This window comes from Anopheles stephensi, chromosome 3 (assembly GCF_013141755.1).
Source record: "Anopheles stephensi strain Indian chromosome 3, UCI_ANSTEP_V1.0, whole genome shotgun sequence".
Lineage (NCBI taxonomy): Eukaryota > Metazoa > Arthropoda > Insecta > Diptera > Culicidae > Anopheles > Anopheles stephensi.
Genome location: NC_050203.1, coordinates 60,674,755 through 60,694,994, shown reverse-complemented (window position 1 = coordinate 60,694,994; position 20,240 = coordinate 60,674,755). Strand labels below are relative to the sequence as shown.

General features: G+C 45.3%; 1 protein-coding gene across 4 annotated transcripts in view; it reads right to left on the bottom strand.

Annotated features, from left to right (window-relative positions):
- The window catches only part of LOC118513550 (cGMP-dependent protein kinase, isozyme 2 forms cD4/T1/T3A/T3B), a 109,295-nt gene that overhangs the window by 80,391 nt on the left and 8,664 nt on the right, over window positions 1-20,240 (bottom strand). For all 4 annotated transcript variants that reach the window (XM_036059443.1, XM_036059442.1, XM_036059441.1 and 1 more), the window contains one exon: window positions 11,419-12,338. In XM_036059443.1, coding sequence (XP_035915336.1) covers window positions 11,419-12,290 — 872 coding nt within the window. In that variant the 5' untranslated portion in view covers window positions 12,291-12,338. The remainder of the gene's footprint in view (window positions 1-11,418; window positions 12,339-20,240) is intronic.

Genomic DNA, 20,240 nt, shown 5'->3' with positions numbered 1-20,240 from the left:
AATCAGTGGAAAAATCAATCATGTGTTTCAAACCCACCCCAAGCACACTCCACCAATCATAGACCGACGTGATTTACGGGACCGTGCTGCTTTGTGACACTGGCCAACATTAATCATTCCGTGGGATTCATCGCGGAAAACTCCCTTTGCTTCTTCGTCTTTTTCGATGCAGACGATTTCCCGCAGCGACACGTTCATGTTTAACCCGTGCGTCTCCATTCAGCTCAGCAATCGGTCCACTACTCTCTCGCCGATCCACTCTTCGTCGGCTTTCGCGGCTTGTCGTCCAAAGAAATATTGTACTTTTTGTCATTGAGTTTTCATTTCGCTTTTGCAGTACGCTGTACGTGGTGAATATGGCCCGTCAGGTGAGGGAAAATTTATCGTTACATTCATCTCACGTTTCGCTGGCCGGAATAGGGTAACGCGCCCATCTCACCACCGGTTTGCGATGGCCAAGCCCAAAAGTGGTGCGTAAACACCAACGTTGGCTGCATACTTTTGCTTTTTCCTACCCATCAATACCACCTCCCACTGTGATCGAAGGATTGGTGTAAAGAGCGATTGAGCCAACTAAACCACATCACAGCTGCTGGACGCTTAGCGTTCAAATACAACAACAAAAAATCGTTTGCTTCTCTCCCGCCAAATAGGACGAACATGGCTATAGAGCTGCTTGTTTTATGCCGATGGTTGATGTGACGTGACGTGAGCCGTGAGCTGCAGATGACAGTGCGGTGTGTCACGCCAGAGATGTCAAAGAAAGAATGAAAAAAAAAAACGATCACACCGTTGATCGAGCCTTCTCTGGTGGCAGCCGCCATGTTGTTCCGGAAATGCCATTACACATACTCACTGGACATCGATGTGACCAATCCATCACAATACCGCTGCAGGAGGGTTTTGCAAGGACAGAGCGACCTGACGGTATGTGCAACTGGAATGGCCCATCTCGTATGAAATTTTTATTTTTTTTAGAGCAAGAATCGCTTCAAGCAGTTTAGCAGGATTCTTAAACTTCTTTGAATCTACAATTTCCGAAGATCTTCTTCGGAGATCTTGACTTTCTATTTCTGAATGCCTTTACCCATAGCATTCCCATACTCCCAAAGCTACTAGCACAGCTCTTGCAATTCACTCACGGCAATTCATGCAACAAATAGACTAACTCAACTGCGCTGCCCAGTTGTCATCTTAGCCTGCGACCGGTCAACGTCTCAATAAGAATCATTTTAATAGCTCCGCTACCGAATCAACGTCGGCGAGTTTATTGCACGGTTCAGGAAACTCGATCTGCTGCCAAGTGGACTGGCGTCCTCCGTGCTCGTGTCATACTACTTAGGCACAAACGGTTTAGCGTGACACACGGCTAGCCCCCGATGAGTCAGGCACTAATTAACACGGACAGTTACTCTCACACGCGGGAAACACGCCACTGTGGTACGGTTTGCAATCGCGAGAATAACACAGCTGTTGGCATCGGGACAAAAATAAACGCCTCATCTGCCGTGCGAGTGAACGACGGGCCGCCCAATGTTCGACACAACAGCACGCAACCCGATAATGCTCAACGGCTGATCGACCTCCTGCCTGCACCGAAAGATGGATGAACGCAACCTTATCATTCGTGTCAAACGTTTGTTCACGTTACACCCGATCGACATTAAATCTTGTAAAATACAATGGAAATGTCACAATCGTTCAGACGAAAGTGCGGCACGGTCTCGGTGTGGGTTGTTAGAACAGGAGTAAGAAAAGCTAAGCGTGTACTAATTTTAAGGCTAGTCTAAATCAGTACCCGTAAACAAATACAATGAAATCATCAGCTGAGACAGTAAGTGTGTCCCGGTTCGAAATAACCGAGTCCCGCTTCTTCGGATTGACTTGTGCGATGGATGACCTTACGATGCGCACCGATCAACCTTCGCGGGTGACGCACACCAAGGTTTACGGGGCACCGCTTATAACCTTACACCCCTCGTTGATGGGTAGGGGCTTATGATTGTTCAGTCGAGAATGTGGTTGCCCTTCCGTTGCCAAGCCAGACAGCCGATAAGCCGAAGGAAGTTGCCTACCCGTACAGAGCGAACTTTCACATGCGGGTTTTTGGTAGGGAACTGTGTTACGACAAGAAGGTAAAATGTATTTAGTCAACGACCTACTGATAGCTGCTCGGAACTAGACACCCTTCACAGCCCGCAGTGCTATACAGGTGACTATGGCATGCTAATGCGATGCTTCGAGTTTTATTAGTTGAACAAACTGAGGAATAGACAATATTTATTATTTACCATATTTTAGAAATAAAATTTAAAAAGGAACTTTTAAATAATCTCAACTAAAGAAAAGTTCTCCTTATGCAAAAACCCTAATGAGTCCCTTTATTTCCAGAAACTTTATGAATCCTTTAGAAAAATCTAAAGCGTTGAAGACCAGCGACCATAAATCATAAAGGTAAAACTTCATGTTTGGCATAAGCCATTATAATTTTTTAAACGATTTGACATATGATATAAAGCTCTATACTGTTGTGTGCCAACACATGGATCTGAAGAGATGTTGGCTTAGGTCCAGAAAGGCACGTGGTCTTAAAAATTCCCCGTACACACTTCGGTCACACTGTGTCAATGAAGACAGACGATGTTTTAAAACCAAGGGATGCTACCAAGTCAAACAACATGCCGCTTGCCGAACTTATGGTTTAAAATTTGAACATCACCTTCTCTGGAGTATCTTTAATCTTTTCTGATAATATAAACCGATATGCGGGACTCTTTAAAAAATGTGTGAAAATTAAAGAACACTTCCTTGGCAAATCTCCTTAAGGAAAATATTTATAAGCGAGGAATTTGGTACTCGAGCAGTCCTTGGATCTCTGCTTTCCCGTCATGAAGATCTTCTCTTTTTGCGTTATTGGCAAGCAGCAAACACATCTTTGCACATGATGGGTTGTGAGCTTGACAAAAATTGTATAGCAAGTGACAAAAAACTATTTTAGTAAACTCCCGACTAAAATCCTCAGTAGACTCCACCATAACCTAGCAGCGTCTACAGTACGGCTTTTGATCCCATGACGGCCACATTTGCATTGCATTAATCGACTAATTCACTTTCGTTTTGCCGTCTGCCCCGTTCTGTACGATGACAACATAATAGATAATAAATTAAAAGTACAAAACGAACAATCCACCACCGGATCAGGCGGCAAGCAGTGTGGCTTTCATGCGTACAGCTCCCGTGTCAAACCGCATAGATGGCACACGCGCGATCACATGCAAAACATTATGCCTGCCTACGCGGTCTCCCTCCCAACACCCGCGATATCCACACGGTCGGAGCGGTTTTGTTGGACCACCTTACTTGCATAGAAAATTTTGCATGCCCGTGTAGCGATCCCAACAGACCAACTTAGTACCTTCGTACGAAAGAAACATAATCAACGGTGTATGCCGTGCCGTCGTCCCCTTAGTTGCTCTGCTGCCCCATTCACCATCAAGCTTATCATCTCAAACCCTGATGAACGTCGTTGGGAACCGTTTTTCGCCCGTGCGTTCGTCGTCGTGCGTTTGAAACCTAATCTTTGCCACTCGCTTTACGCGTCCAACGGCAGATGGGGGGGGGGGGGGGGGGCAGGTGCACGAGTTGGGGAGGGTTATTAAAATGAAATTAAAATATAAAGTGCATGACCGCGGTGAAAATGTGCATGTCGGGTGCAGGGAAAAACGGATCGTGACGAATAGTAGATACAGTTATGTACACATGTTTTGTACACGTCAATAAAGTCTCGATTTTTGTAATAAATAAGCTAAATAGGATCATAGGATTGCTCACAGAAAAACAAAACAATTTTTAACATAATTTTTAACTATTAAAGTATACTACAATTTTGAAAGAATTTTGAAAGAAACATTCCGAACAGGTACTACACTGTAATAAGCGCCACAAGTCGATAATACTTGGCCTAAGCCTTCTAGACGCGAATCGCACCACTGCTGTGCGTACCCACGATCAAATAATTGGCCCAATGCATTACCACTTCTAACCCACCCGCCGGTATGCCGCGTTCATTTGAATATGCACCTTAACGCGCGCGGGTGCAATTAATCTTTCGTTTCGATGCATTCGGGGGCGCGGGCGTTTCAACTGTTCATCGTGAACCCCCGCAGCGAAACATAATTATTGATGACAAATTTGATTGAACTTTGACAGGTTTCGGCTGGCGTGTGGCCAACAGTGACACCGAGCCGGGCGAAACTGTGCGAACGCAAATGGAAAGCCGTGGCGTTTTCAACACGGCGATCGATAGGCGTTCGAGTGTGAGGTAAACCTGATGAAGGAGTGCATTTGGTAGAAATTGGTTCGAACTGAGTGATTGATGGTGTGTTTATCGATAGGTAAAAGTTTGGCCTTTTCATTTGACGCTTTGCGTAAAGTCCCGGATATAGTCGGGATTCACCAGAAGAATTTCGAACAATCCAACTTCGAAAGAACTGTCAATTCTTTAAGAATAAGTAAGAAAAGTGGCGAGAAATAATTTATGAATTTTCTTATGTAAAGAAGAAATTGGAGGGTGTATAATTATGTTACGAACTGTAGCAGAAAATGTAATAAAGAGCGTCCTAGAGCTGAATTATCAATACCTTGTTAGGAAGGAACTAACGGAAATTATTTACACTTTAGGGATGTGATAACTTCGGAAAATTTGAAATTTTGAGAAGAATAAATAAGAATCTTCAAGAAGCAATAATGACAGACCCCTCAAGAAAAAAAAAAACTTCAAATAAAACTTTGATCAAACATTACTCGTAACTTAGATATACAATGTAACGATGACACAAATTCCTAGCCCTCATTACACAATCCACACAAGTCATCCCTGCAATTCCCAGTAAAGATCAATCTATCGACGGCGGCATCAGTAAAGCAATACCGCCATCGATGAAAACGGTCACCTTTGGCTCTTCATTCGCATTCTCCCAAGGCGTTGTTTACACAAACAAAACCACCATCACCGCCATCATTCAAGCGCGCTCGTACGCCAACATGCGCCCTATTCCTTCATCACACGTGGCGACTTATCGTTGGGAGAAAAATCCAAATAAATACACTCAAACTTAAAACAAAATAAACTGCAGCTTCATCACACAACCGGTTGCACCGAGTTGGGGAGCGAGATCAGCAGCAGCACCAGTTAGTTGGACGCTTGATGCAAAAACTTGAATCCAAAAGGGGTGGCAGTACGAGCAGTCCCGTGCAAAACCAAATGCAACGCACAGGCACATGTGTCAAGAGATCGATGAGTAAGATGCACTGGAATTTGCTCCAGTTTGTGGCAGGGCGTACATTAGCTGACCGATATATAAGCCGAACGGTGCCGTTTTTGGGAAGGAACACATTCTTCTACAGGCAGCTAGCGCAACTGGCGTGTCTTGCGAAATGCACCAAGTTGACAAGAACGCAAGCATTAGTGTGTGCACGCAGAGCAAAGAAAAGCCGCGGAGACTAAATAATCATAAAAAAAATACGCCCCTCGTGCGCTAGGGTCGGTAAAGATCGAGTGTGATTAAAATCTTTCATCGTAATGAAGTAATCTGTCCGTTTGTGGAGTTGGTACACTCAATCAAAACTGCTGCTGCTGCTGCTGCTACATCTTGCAAAGTAGCGCAGGGAGTGCAATTTGCGATGCAATTCGCAAGAAGATAAGAATATCGCAACACTGATTCACAATGTTGCGGGAAAGCGACCAACTGCACAGAACACACCGGCAAACTTAAACGGTTTCGATTGTACCCATTAAGCGGGACATGCGATCCTTGTATCAGATAGTAGTGATGGTGACGGCGTTACAACGGATTTACGATCCGATCGTACAACGTGGAGCTTTAACCCTTTGGGCGCTTTTTGCCAAGTGTGAAAACATGCGGCGCGACCTGCTGCTACTGCGTGGCCATTAAGCTGCGCGGATAAAATGTGGAACCAATCGAATCGATAAACTTATGGACACGGTTGGACATTAATGTCGCTGTGGACCGCTTTTGTCGTGTATCGAAAAGCTAATAAATTCGCCAAAGTAATTATGGCAAATGCAACAGTACAAGCATGGTGAAGGGCAGTCAAAGTGGTTATAAGCAAAACTGTGTAGAATTGAAGAATTTATTATTTCTTGAAGATATACTTTGTAAAGCAGAAGCATTACTTGGGTTTCTTTTCAACTCTTCAACAAAGAGCTTTGAGTATAACTACTGTATTAAGCAACGATTTACTACAAAACACGTTTGTCCAGTCTTCAACTCATTATCCGTGCTTAAGTGAGCTTCCTACAAGAGCTTCAACCCCGGGGGCAATTTTTGGCCACCTATGTTACAACTACAACCCACATGCACAAACCAGGCTCTAACATCTCGCGGGCAATAGCAAAAAAGCCATTTTCTAGCGATGCAAAATCATCACATCAACTTGCGGCAATAAACGAACGAAAACTTGGTTTACTTTGCCCATCGCAACACGCGCGACCATAGACGGGCTATTTTCAAACAAACAATACAAATTTTAAACCTTTACCTTCCATTGCCCAAAGCAAGTGGCGCAAAACAGTTTTCCAACCGCCAACGGGACACCGTTTAAGTAAGTTGTTTGAAAAGCCCGCAGGCTAGCGTCGTTGATAATATGCAGCAAATGCAGTAGTATAGCGTCCACTCACCGGCGATTATCGAGTCGAACCGTTTCCTTGAGGAAGTAGTGGATAGCTTTAATTACATGTCATGTACCGTCGTCGTTGTCGGAGAGAAACTAATTGATATTAGCTTGCAGCGGTTCGGGTTGCAATAAGCGATGGTCGAGAGATGGTGGAGGAGGCAAGGATGGTTTGCATTAGCTTTATAGTGTGATATTAAAAATAATTATCTTTTTTGAAGCCTAAAAACATGAGTTTCCAGCAATAATAAATTGCGAAACTATTATGGAAAACTAAAGATCAAACAACATGAAACGTAACACATTACTCACTCCGACAAAGAAATTCAAATAAACCTCTCTACCAAACGACGTATATGTCAGCACACGATCAATCGATCAGTACGGATAAACATTAAGCTTAATCCACATGAAAAAAGAAAACTATTACTTATGACATAACCGAACATTACACGTCCAGCTAATCATAACATGGTGCTCCATGATCGATCGGACAAACGTGCCCGGCGCAGCAATGGCCGTTGTCACGCCGTAAAAGAAAAGACCCTGCGAGACTTGCGGTGGGTAGCGGTGGTGGTGATGGTGGTGGTTGCGCACACCATGTTTATCTTAAATTACCCGCTTTAATTATCGAAATCACATCGTTATTATTCCCCCATCAGCATTACCATAAATCTTTTTTATTGAAACACATTCATGGCGATCGACAGCTGTGCTACACAGGATCGCGAACCGTGTAGTAGCAGCAGCAGTTGGCAACGTTTTTCTTCTAGTCTGTTTGATGTTTGACAGTTTGGAGACCTTACTGTCTGATGCGAATACGCATACGTATAGTTATAGAGTGAAATATTTATTTTGCACCTTATGGGAAATACCACAATGGAGATGAAGCTCGCCAAAAATGGTGTTTGGCTACAATTTCTATTTAAACCTATGGGAAAATCGCAATCCCGAAGTGGCTTAATGGACATTCAATTTAAAACCGTTTACACTGCTCTTTCGTGTTCAATGCGAGGTTCTATAAATTTATTTGATTGCACACAACTAATCACTGGTTTCGCGAGGGGCCGTTCGCTTGCAGATATACTCGCAAATCCACGCGGTGAATAAATAAATGAACATTCTTATTTACGCTATCGTTCGACCCACAGAAGGTCCAACAAGAACCTCGGCAAGCGTCGGTGGCCCAATGAATTGGTGGCAAAACAAGCGTGTTATTGGACGGTGTGGTTACGGCGTGTTTAAGCAGCTAGCCCTTAAGCTAGCAGAAAGCTGTGTGTGTATGTGGGGCTAGGCTGTGTACTAGCTGCCAACGGTAGCACCGTGAGTCACCTGCGCACGTGCTTCAACTCTAGCGAGCAAAAGTGTGGAAGGCAATGGTTGGGGATGGATTTACGATACTCTGATTGGCAACATTTTAATTACATTTTGATCCCTTTCGCCGATAGAGTAGACCAGGGAGAGCTAAACGATCTCTGGAGCGAACATACAAAATGGATTTCATAGGAGACTCTTGGCTGAATTTTAATAGACTTCGAGAAATAGGATATCTCCTAGTTAACCTGGACACTCTATCAGATTTCCTGGTGTAAATGAAGGCTAAAGGAAACGTATCAAATAACTCTCTGCTCTACAAGCTAGAAGCTGCATTAATGCGTGGGTTGAAAGATGTCTTGTGGAAATTTGAATCAACTTTAAAGTGTTGTGATCATAGGAAAACTATATCCGTCACGGCTAACAGCCGCTCAAAATTATACTTGTTGCCCCGAAACATGATAACTTAGCTGACAGCTACACACTTTCCTTAACTGGAAAAACGCCCAACCATTAAGTGGATTTTCACACTACCCCTAGCGCCATTACTGCAATTGTGCAATACAGAATGGCCCACTCTTTCCGGAATCGATTTCGTGTTTCCAAACATCCAAAACGCGTGTGAACGCACGAAGACGAGTTTAGGATGACGATTTATTTACACAACAGCATGCTTCGGATGATGGGTTCTCGTGTGGAAAGTTGCTGTTACAAGCACTCTTCACTCGAGTACTCGAGCAACACACGTTGTTTGGGGATGAACGTAATGATCGGGGTCAGCATCCAGAGCAAAGGGAAGTCCCAAAGAATTTGCCCCAAGCAGGATCTGCTTTTGATCATCTGCCACGGCAAGCGCTGCTGTTTATCTCGGGTGTGATCGTTTGGAAACATTCGCGGGCAAAATTTGCCACAATTTCCCGGGCCGATACATGCACCATTTTCAAGCTATCGTAAAAGGGAATATGGAGCATTACATTTACAAAACTCTAGTGCCGCGTAAACATCTGTGCTTTTTTCCTCGTTTTGCTCTTAAATGTTTGAACGCATCTTCGGAATGTCCTCGTGGAGGTGCATCAGCTTCAAAAGAAGCATCTCATTTTATTGCTTCCAGCACACCATCTCTCACCAAATGGTTTATAATGTCCGACACACCGGAGGACTGAGCTACATTTTATCGCTCACATAGCTACTAACCGTTCACGGCTGGAAGTAGTTCGTGCTTAGTTGGCAGCTATCCACAACCCACGGTCTCCTGCTAATTCGCGTTAATTTGTGACGGATAAAATACTTAATGCCGTGACGTTCACATTCTGCACCGGAGCACGGTAAAACATTTTTCCGACATCTGCTCAACATGAACTCGAGATGACGAAGAGTTGGTGTCATTACACACGAGCCAACATGCGATAGTGTACAGAGGAAAAAGGCTGGTGACGACAAGACACACAACCGTTGGGCGCCGTTGGACAAGTTAACAGAGAAACACACCCTTCCATCACGAACACAGGCTGAAGGGAGTTTTACTTTTCATTTGGCAAGAGGTAGAAAAAAAAAAACACCCTACACGCACACATTAGCAATAGATCTATATTTCCTATGATTAAATGCCACCTTTGCGATCGAGTGCAGCATTGCTCAAACAAACGCACATTTTAACACATCACAGGGTGATCGACGGTGCACGATCGGTCGGTTTCGGGGGTTACCTGAAGCATAAAATCGTCATCGAGCGACCACCAACCACGGGGGCGCACACTACGGGTTCTGACGGCCAACATGGGCATTATTTATGCCCATATAAATATGTGCCCAGCTCGATGCAAACGTACACATTCTCTCCGTCTCACTCTACAGCGCCGGAGAGCGCGAAAAGTCCATCATAGACTCCGTGTGTACGATTGTGCAATCGATGCAATTGTGCCATTTTGTGCACAACGCTCTCGTCGTCACGGCGAAGTCGTCGGTAGGACCCTTTTTTTTTTTGTTTTACTGCACTCGACGCATTTGGCACCGAGAGGGTGGAGCCTTTGGGGCGTGATTTCACGGACGGCCACGTTTCGGGGCAGTGCTGCTCCTTCGCGCGGCTAGGCTTAGAAATCTAACCTCCTACCGAGTGAATGGGAGCGTTTGGAACGTAAATTTTGTCCCTAGAAACTAGGCGCAACGATGCAGTAGGGATTATTGAGAAATGCTGCAGCATGAATTCCACACCTCACCCTCAGACTTCGGCCAGACGGGTGAAAAAATCAAACATGTACAATGAAATGATAGTGATAAAAACGTCCATTATGGAAACACTCGAGATAAGTCATTGAAACTCCATGCGGGGAGGGCTCGCATGGGGGACCACCTAGTAGCGGTTCGATGTTTGCCATTAATTCTGAGGTGAATGGCAGTGCTTGACTTTAAATTAAATTTAAAACAATTGATCTACACCATGAAAAACCAAAGGGGGAATTGGTAGGTAAACAGGCAGTTTTAATTATCATTTCAATGCATAATGATTTTCTATAAAAAAGGCCTTGATCGAAAATGTGTGCCAACGCAAATCACGCAGACCTTTATGTCGAAATAATAATTTGTTCATGCTTGCGATCACGAAAGCCCGTCCTCGTTACTTTGATCTATCAACATCACGCAAAAATCAAAACATGCTAAGCCGTAACGCCGACAAGCACGTTACGTTACCGAACACCGGACATCGGAAGCGATCAAATCAGCGATTCATTTATTGCGCCCTTGCGTATCGCGCGCGTTCGCGCTACAGGGTCGCTGGTGCTGTGCTCGCGACCAAAACCAGCCGCGAGCCAGATGCATCGTCGTGCAGCGACCGATTGCTCTAATTGATCGAATGCAAGATAGCTCATATGGATCCAACGCACGTAACGATCCTTGCACCGAGATACGACGATAGGCTCCCGGTTGAATAAGTTGCACCAAACAGCGACATGACCCGTCAACACGATTCGTCGACGACGCGTCTTCTAAGACGGGGCTCGCCGAACAACAATTGAGTCGTTTGAAACGCGGGTGACGTGTTCGAAAAGGTGGTGGGGAACTGACTAGCGGCGAGGGGGGCGCAAAGGGATTGCGAATCGAGAACGAGGTCAGTGAGCCTTTGCGACCTCCTCTAGGCTACTGGAAACAGACACATGTCTGAGGGTTTGCTAGAATTTGTAGCGATTTGATTTTTGCTTCCATTTAGAGGAAGTTGAATAAAGTAATTAAAGTTCTAATTCTGACACAAGTCTCTAGATACTTTAGATAGTGTAGAACGTGGTCTGTGAAGAGAGATCTCTGAATAGTATGAGCGTTCTACTCAAGTCACTTGAACTGACACTTCAAATTAGTTGCAATATCACTTTGGATTAGTACACAGAGCACAGCTATCGTCTACGTTGTCGCACTTACCTTTCTTCCTTATCATACTTCGGGAACGTGACGTGCATCAGTTCCAACACCGAGCTCTCGCTCTGCGGCTCGGCCGAGATGCCCTGGGCACGCTGCCGCTGTACACCGCCGTGTGTGCCGAGCTTACGGCCACCGGGTGACACCCCGGTAGCACCACCGCCCGTTCGGAACACACTCTGGAACTTGTCCAGATGGCTGCGCAACTCCGCCACCTCATCGTGCTTCTGCCGCAACAGATCTTCCAGCTCGCGGATGCGAATGTCCTTCGCCTGTACGACCTTGAGCAGCTCCTGCACCTGTGACGACAGGCCGAGCGCTTCCCCATCGCCAATGAACAGGTTCTGTAGGATGCCCTGAACCTGCTGGTCACCCTGCAGCTGGGCCAGTTGCTTGTAGCTGTTGACCGTACCCGCGTCCAGATTGTTGTTGACGGTGTCAGACGCGTTCGTCGGCACCGCCGACGCGCTCTGGTCACTCATCCTCTTGCCGTCGCGATCGTTGTGGTCGCGTGGTACACTCGCGGTCGCGGACTGTTCGCACCTACTGTTGCTGCTGCTGCTACTGCCACTAGTACGCCGCTGCGAACGATCTGAACTCGCGAAACCGTGCGCGTTGACTGATGCGGTCGCTGCAACCGCGGACGACGCAGCAGTCTTCTTCGCGGCCGGGACCGATGTCAGTACGTCGCCGAATCGCCGTGGCGCAGTGGCGACGGGTGGTACGGCGGCGGGGGACGCGAAGTTCGTGTACTTCAGCAGCCGGCCGAGCTGCTGGGCGTCGAGTGCGGTTGCGCCGCACAAGACCGTCTGCGTCTCCTGCTCGACGGCCGGGCGCCGTGACGCGAAGCACAGCCCGTCAAAACACACGCGCATCCACACGATTTTTGCTGCTTGCTGCCGGTGGTGTCATAAAAATAAAATCTATTCGAGAGAAGGAAAGTAAATAAAAAAAGGTTGGTGGAATATAGATGAGCGAGAGAGTGAAAGCTAAATTGGAAAGATTCGGCAAAGGTGTGCAAAGATGAATTCTAACGTGGTGTTTCCGTTGTTAAACGGCAAGACAATAAGGTGCTACACAACAAACAATTTAGAAGACTAATTTGTTTCTGTCACGTCTTTTTTGGTGCCATGTGATTTTAATGTATTTTTTCATAAACAACTTTTTAAACAATATTTATCCTTTTTTTCCTTCATAAGAACTCTTTTTCTCTGTCTTGCACATTTGGATGGATTTGAAAAATTAACGAAATTTCAGAAAACAATCATGAAAAAGAACCCCTGAGAACTCAACCTCAGGGAACTTGAATTTACCCGTAGCAAAGTACTCAGCCGAAGCCTGTCGCCACGGCTACCGGACAGCCGCATGTGAATAGAAAAATTCAAATTATAATAAGTGTCAACGGAAACAAGTCGTGCATCATAGTAAAAGGGTAACAAGTTGAGTAACAACATGAAGGTCATGGGTATCAAATTCTATGTAGACTAATCTCCCCATTCTTTTCTTTGGCATTGCAACCTCGAGAGGTCTTGGCCACCTATTTCTGGCTTCGTTATTTCGCTCGTAGCTGTAGAGTAACCCCTGCGTAAGGAGATGCGGCTCACAAAGGATTCGATACCTGGTCATACCGTGTAGAGATCAGTGTCGCTACTGCCTCAGCCACCAAATAGTACTAAATTTTCTAACCTTCTTCTTCTTTCTTGGCACTACAACCTCGAAAGGTCTCGGCCTGCCATTTCTGGCTCTCTGTGACTTGATTCTACCCATAGCAAAGTAGTCAGCTCTGCGTACGGGGAGGCGGTTTGGATGGGATTTGAACCCCGGTCCTGCCGTGTGAAGACCGGCGCCGCTATCGCCTCGACCACCGGACAGCCCCAGCTAATATTTCTAACCAGCTAAGAGAAAATCATACCAAGGAAGCGACAAATGATAGCCCAAAACTTCTAGACATTATATTGTCTAATACCTGTAGTTTTCGATTAAAACTTGCATCAATACTTCTTAAATAATAAAATAATGCACTTGGTGACTTGGTCCGAACTCATTACTAAGCAAGCAAAACAAGACAAATAATTCTCGCAAAATACAAGATAACGAAACGTCATGTCCAGCGAACGAAGAAGTGAGAAACCGCTGTCGATTGAAATCATGCTTTCAAATTTCGCTACTACACCGCAACACCAGTAGCAGCGACACGCTCGAAAGCGATCACTTCCGGCGCCACCGGTTTATCGGCGCGACAGTCTTAAACGGAAATGTATTTCACCACCTAATTAAACATCGACCCATTATGCTCCGTTCGCTCGCTCGATTCGAAGTAGGAGCGAGAGATTTTGCTACTTAGCCACGCTGTGAACCTGATTGACAAACGATCGCCAACCAATCGATCGAAGCCCTTCCTACTCTTGGGCGCTAATGCCACGAACGAACGAGGCGAAGCGAACATCGAAGACTAAAATCTATCGCAACCACCCTGAGGACTACTGCACCTCGATCCACACACGTACACGGTTTGATGAGGGATGATTTAGGTCCCGCATTGACCGAGACACCCGATCGATCGAACCGCGAATAAAAGCATGGCGGCAGTATTGCCCGATATCACTTGCTCGTCTCCGCGTACGGTGCTGCAGGTGGGTTTTGCCATTTCTTCACCATATGCGGGACTGCGGGGGAATGAAAAACGGCAGATTAATTTTTATGACTGCGTTCGTTCTTTCGCCGCCAGGTACACGAGCCACCGTACACGAGCAAACACGTTTCACGCATAAATTTTCAATTGATTACAATTATTAAATAATTGAAAAGAGAAACGTTCTCCCCGCCATTGCGGCTAAGGAAACTGGCACACAGCGATGGCGGCGGCAATCATGGCAAAAAGTGTTAAGGGTATCATAGGCAGCAGCAGCAGCACGAAAAATGCTCCACAACATAGCGCATAGACATTAATTCTTTCGGAGCACCCGTCCATTCCACGCCCACCACCCTTGCCTGGCCCACCAGTGTCTTATCTATTTATTCGCTTCCAAGCATGCGCTTGCACATGCGGAGCCGCAACCTCGCACGGTTCCGTTTTGCTTTTTGTGTTTTATTTTGTTTTACACCACACAATGCATCCTTCTGTGCTGGGTTGCATTGCAGTATGACCGCATTGAAAAAAGGTGCATTAAATTAATTACAATCATTAGAAGGCTGTCGATAAAGCACCACAACCACAAGGGGCTGTTTTGTCTCTCCTCCTGCTACTACTCCATCCGCCGCCGTTGTTGTCATTGTTTCTTTGTTACCCCGCTTACTTTACATTTTAAAATGTATACTCTCCGCGAGAGGCTCCGGCCTCACTGCAGACGCGCATAACTCTATGGACGTCGTGGTGAGCTCAGCTGGATCGCGGTGCGCTTTTCTGGTGGTGGCTGTGTGTGCATGATTTATAGTCACCACCATCGAACCGGTCCCAGTCGAACCCACCGTTTCACCCTCGTGTGTCGCTGATATCACAAACGGTTGAGTGATGTTTTCCGTTTTTCCCGCCACGCCACATACCGGGAGAAAAGTTCGGTTAGGTGCGCACTGCAGGCGCACACCGCGCACGTTTAATGAAGCCATAAGCGCGGGCCCCGCGCTCGGTGAGTGAGCGATCCGGGTAAGTGCATCGAACATTTTATATGCTCATTAGATCAAGTAAAATGGATGAAGAAATTATTCAATGCAACTGATCGGATGGCAACAGCCGGGCGTCAAGGCTTTGCTGCGTGCGTATTTTACCAAACACTGTCGTTAATTGACATTATTTAAGCGGGAGAATAAATTTTGAATTGATTTTTCATCACATTAAGCATTATAAAACTGTTTGCGTCTTTTAGATCATTACATTCAAGGCTAAGAATGGAGATGATGATTTAAAATCAAATAAAAAAAACATTTCGTCAGCAGAAAATATTAAAATCTATCCTCTGAACATTATCATAGTACAAAAACTGGAGCAATTCTGCATGGAAATCAAAACACTAGATCTTCTTCGATAAGCGTAATCAAAACATGTTTGAACACTGGACACTTCGATACGATATGTTGTGGCAGGTAGAGACATAAGCTATACAAGTCTTCCGATTCGCCATTGACAAAGCTTTGCTCCTATGTTCATGCTCCTATCGTAATGCACATTTTGTCTTTGGCTATAAATGTTCTGGATGGTGCCATATGTAATTCTTTAAAGAAAAATCGGCCAATCGCAGCCAATGGACAATGCCACCAATATGAAGCACTATTTTGACATGTCTTATGTCTAGACAGGTGGTAACGCATGAGACAAAGGTGGACTCATTTTTTAAACGAAATATTTGCGGTCAGATATTTGTCCTTAAGATTATGTTCAAACAAATCCTCAAATATTATATAGCAATCGCCTATATTGATACGGCGCGGTGGTAGATGTGACTGCGGCGCCGGTCTTCACATGGCAGGACTTGGCCGTTCCCTAATAGTGAGGACTGACTATCCAACTATGCGGTATAAACAAGTCTAGTAAGTCAGAAATGGTAGGCATGACATTAGAGAACGTTTAGTCAAGAAAGAAGAAGAAGAAGTTACTTGAGGATTAGTTCATCATGACTCTTTTTCCCTGAGGAAATAAATTGGAAATATTGGGGCACATTTTAGCCATCTTTGTACACCCCTGCTTCATTTTTTTATGTATTACGGGGTACATTCTAGCTATGTAACAATATTGTAAGGCCGTGAAACGTAGAAGAAAAGTATGGACAAATCCAGTATGTCCACGTACAAAAGTATGGACAAAGTTTTTTCGGTCCATTTGTATTAAAAACGTACATTGGAAATAACTCAGAATGTACAAGAAAACTTAGCTGACCCCACCAGCGATTAAATAACTGTTTTGGGCAGATCTCTATTGGATGTACCTTAACCCGTCGTAGAAAGAGCTGAAAAAATGCAAACACTTGTTTTCAAGAGAGGTTTAGCTAATGTCCTAACTAACAGATTCAACTAAAAGGTGAAGAGCCAGCCGAGAAGGGTTTATAATTTTTTTGAATAATGCTTTTTCGATGCCCAGTCCTGTCGTATGAAAACAATATGCAAAACAATCTAATCGAAGAACGATAACCTTAATGAAATTCACTTCAGATCTCTCAACAAAAAGGACCCATTTCACTGCACCTCGTAAAGATCAGCCCAAAACCAAATGAATTCAATACCACCCTCTGATCCATTAAAGGAAGGCGGATGAAGTTGTAAATCATCGAGGAACATATATCACATCTGAAACCTACTTTCATACGCGATTATCAGTTTCCATTGGCGCTGAGTGGAGGATCACGACGACCAACGCTCCAAATCTAACGCTCACCACAGTGCTCCACCCAATCCAATCCAGTCTATTCTACCTTCAGCCTCGCACCAACAGCCCACAACGATACTTCAGCCGAGCTTATCGCTACCGGAACCTACCTACTCTGGCCACCTTGCTCGAGAGCTTGCTGCACAGTGCAGTGTGGTAATGAAACGCAAACCGACACTAATGGTATACACATGCTTGCTCCCTTCAGTCTCCTCCCGATCACTTCACGCGATGCCACCACCACCGATCACCGATTTCATGATTTATGTTCTACCAATGCCGGACAGACAAGGGAGTCGTGCAGCAACGTCGAAGCTTCGATCGAGAGAGAGTATGTGGTAGATACCCGATACGGTTGATGGTTTGGATGCGCCGACACATGTTAATGCGTGCGGCTACATTGTCCACGCGCGTAAACAGGTGCGATCAACGGTGAAACCTAATCTCGGCGAATGCATCCGAGTTGTGGCAGTTCTAGCTGTTTGCAAACATTTCCAGCAAAATCGTGTTGACACATCGCTCAGTCAGCAGCAGTGTGTCTGGCACATCATTAGATCAAACCCGATTGTATTTATCATTGCAAATGCTGTAACCAGCAACGTGAGGTGCTAATATATGCACTAATGGCTCACGCATCTTCTCACGCAGCTTGATTTGGAATATAATACAGAGTTTTTACCTTGCTACTTTCTACACTCATCCTTTAATACGCTTTGGATGGTGTACTTTAAACTTCCAATTTAACATTTGAAAAGTAACGCTTCACGGTGCACAAAACTACTCAACAAATGACAGTCAACCATTCCCATTCTTCTAATTAATGCACATTTGCCACAGTAACGAGGCACTACCTAAACAAAACTTCTGCCACGTTACGATCACTTACAGCACCCTCTCGGATGAACGAGCAACGTACTGCGTCACGCCAAGCAATTAGTGGCCGTATAATGCAAATGTACTGTTTAGATGCACTGTCTGCAATCGAAAACTGGATTTGCCACGTCCATAAATTGGTGAGATTTATTTCCAAATGCACTGTTAGCCTACACGGAGCTTACGATCACGCTTGACGTTTGGATAGAAAAGGGAGGAGGAGTCCATAGCAAACTAGTGAGCCTTTCTGATTCACTTTTGAGGAATCTCTTTCTGAGATGATTTAAAAACTTGGAATAATTTTGAAGACCTTCTCAAGAAGTATTTTGTTGTTACTTAAATGATTGTGCTTGGTAGATTTATTATACGGAAGTCAGTAATATTTTTCAGGTAAAGAACTAGAATCTTTTTGCCAATTCAACTAAATAAGCTATGTTTGTCAGAAACCAACCTTACAAAACCAAAAACCCTAACACTATACTTGCCCAAAGCATATTTACAGCCCCCGGTGAGGAAACTGGGTCACCGATACGGGAGGCCACCGGGTTCGTTTGCCGTGGTGTGTTATCAAACTTCAAGAAACCTTGCAAATTTCTACCGACAAACAAGCGCACCCGCACATTTGGGGAAGAGCAAACAAACAAACAAAACATTAACGACACGATGTTCCTGCAATAAATGGCGAAGGGGGAAGAAACACTCCCATCATATATGTCCGGGATGTCATAAAGCAGAACACGCCACCACGAATCTTACTAATGCTTCCCGCACGAACGCTGTCCCCGTGCAAGTTGTGGGGAACGGGCGAGGGCCTAGAAGCAATGGTATCATCTACTCCCGCGGCCTCCCGAGGTAATGACTGTCAATGTACCCTGTTTTAATAGTGGGCAATTCCGCAAATTGGTTCAATGAAGTGTGTGCCCAATGACGTGGCGCTTGAGGGCCACAGAGCCGTTGAGTGAAATTATTACTCATAAATTAGGACATTGGCCCACCCCGTACCGTGCCGTATTGAACACTTTGTGAAGCAATTGAAACGATTGTGAATTTGACGATTCCTGATTCGCGTTTCGGTGAGAATAATGTTTGTTTCCCATGGTTAAATGGCTTGTACTATGCAAATATAGTGCTCAGGAAAACACAAACCTACCGGGAATTTGTGATCACTGAGTTGAATCAGATGATATGTTCAAGTACAGATCGCAATGTACTAGTTGCTCGTTGCTTGTTACACTGGACTACTAGCAGTTTTCTTGACAACCCCACAGCTGCTGGAACACTATGCTCCTACGAATTATTGTAATTCACGCTGCGGGATTTTGCAGCTCCAAAACTGTACGTCAGATAACACATGCTACACGACGTGAGCTCCTCGTCAGCTCCTGTCTACTTCATCCTTTTGTGCCAGATCTCCAAAAACCCCGGGATCACCCCATGGAACTCGGGAACATCTGCAGCAGCATGCCAGTTTTGTTTGCATGCATAAATCATCAGTCCCTTATCTATCTCGTGCAACACCATACACGCCACACGGCCTCGGCCGGGAATTCTCACAGCGTAGCCAGAACGGTTGGATGCCGGGCCCAGGCATCCAACCGGGCGGGAAACAATATTTCAAGGCTTCAGCGGCTCGCATCGAACTAACATCCAAAGTGGCGGAACTGGCCACCCTAAGGTTGAACCGTAGGAAAAATGTGCTATTTTAAGCCCGCACCGTTTTGTGCTTGTTGATTCTGCTCAATTGATAACCTAATGCTATTGGAGCCCGGGCTCCTGAACATGGAAGGTTTTTTTTTGCTTCTTTTTTCCTCCCCAGTTGTGGCCTCCCCTCTGTTGTCCCACAGAGCACCTTCCGACGATGAGGATGGTGATGAGTGGGACAAACAGCACGTGATACGCCGCCATGGTAGAGCGAAGCTACTGCTGCTGGCGATCGTACGGCGATCGTTTCTCTTCGCCTATTGACTTGAGAAATTTGTACGCGTTGCTTTTCACGATAAAACGCTACTCATGCTCGGTGCAAAATCCATCGATCAATACAATTGGGGTTTGTTCGCGGTAGACATTTTTTTTTTTTGTTCGTTTGCGGGTCTATTTCTCAAGGGTTAGCGTCACCTATTGCCACCTTGCGACGACCTTGCTTTGTAGGGAACGCGCTCCCTGTTTGTCCAAACACTTGGCACCGTTCCAATCCGGTTCAGAATGCGATCAAGAAAAGGGCCACACAAAACCGAATCACAAACCTACTCCTCCAAACCCCTGCACAGTGTTTTAGCTCAACACGATAACACCCTTCACACACTGGGATATCATTAACACTTGACGTTCATTTGCTGGTTCACTAACCAATCAACTTCAGCGGAGTATCCATATTAAATAGAATTAGCGCACGACACGACACTCCAGTGGGCGCCCCCTCACTAGAATTGATGATGTGGGCCACTAGCGCTCAATTTGTTTCGTAACTTTGCCATCACTGATTGATTGAATCTTGCAGAACTCGCCCGATGCTGATCGGTAACCTCACGAAGCTCTTCTTGGAGATGGAGTGGAGTTGTTGGCCCGCGGTACAGAACTGATCCTGGTCTTGCACCTA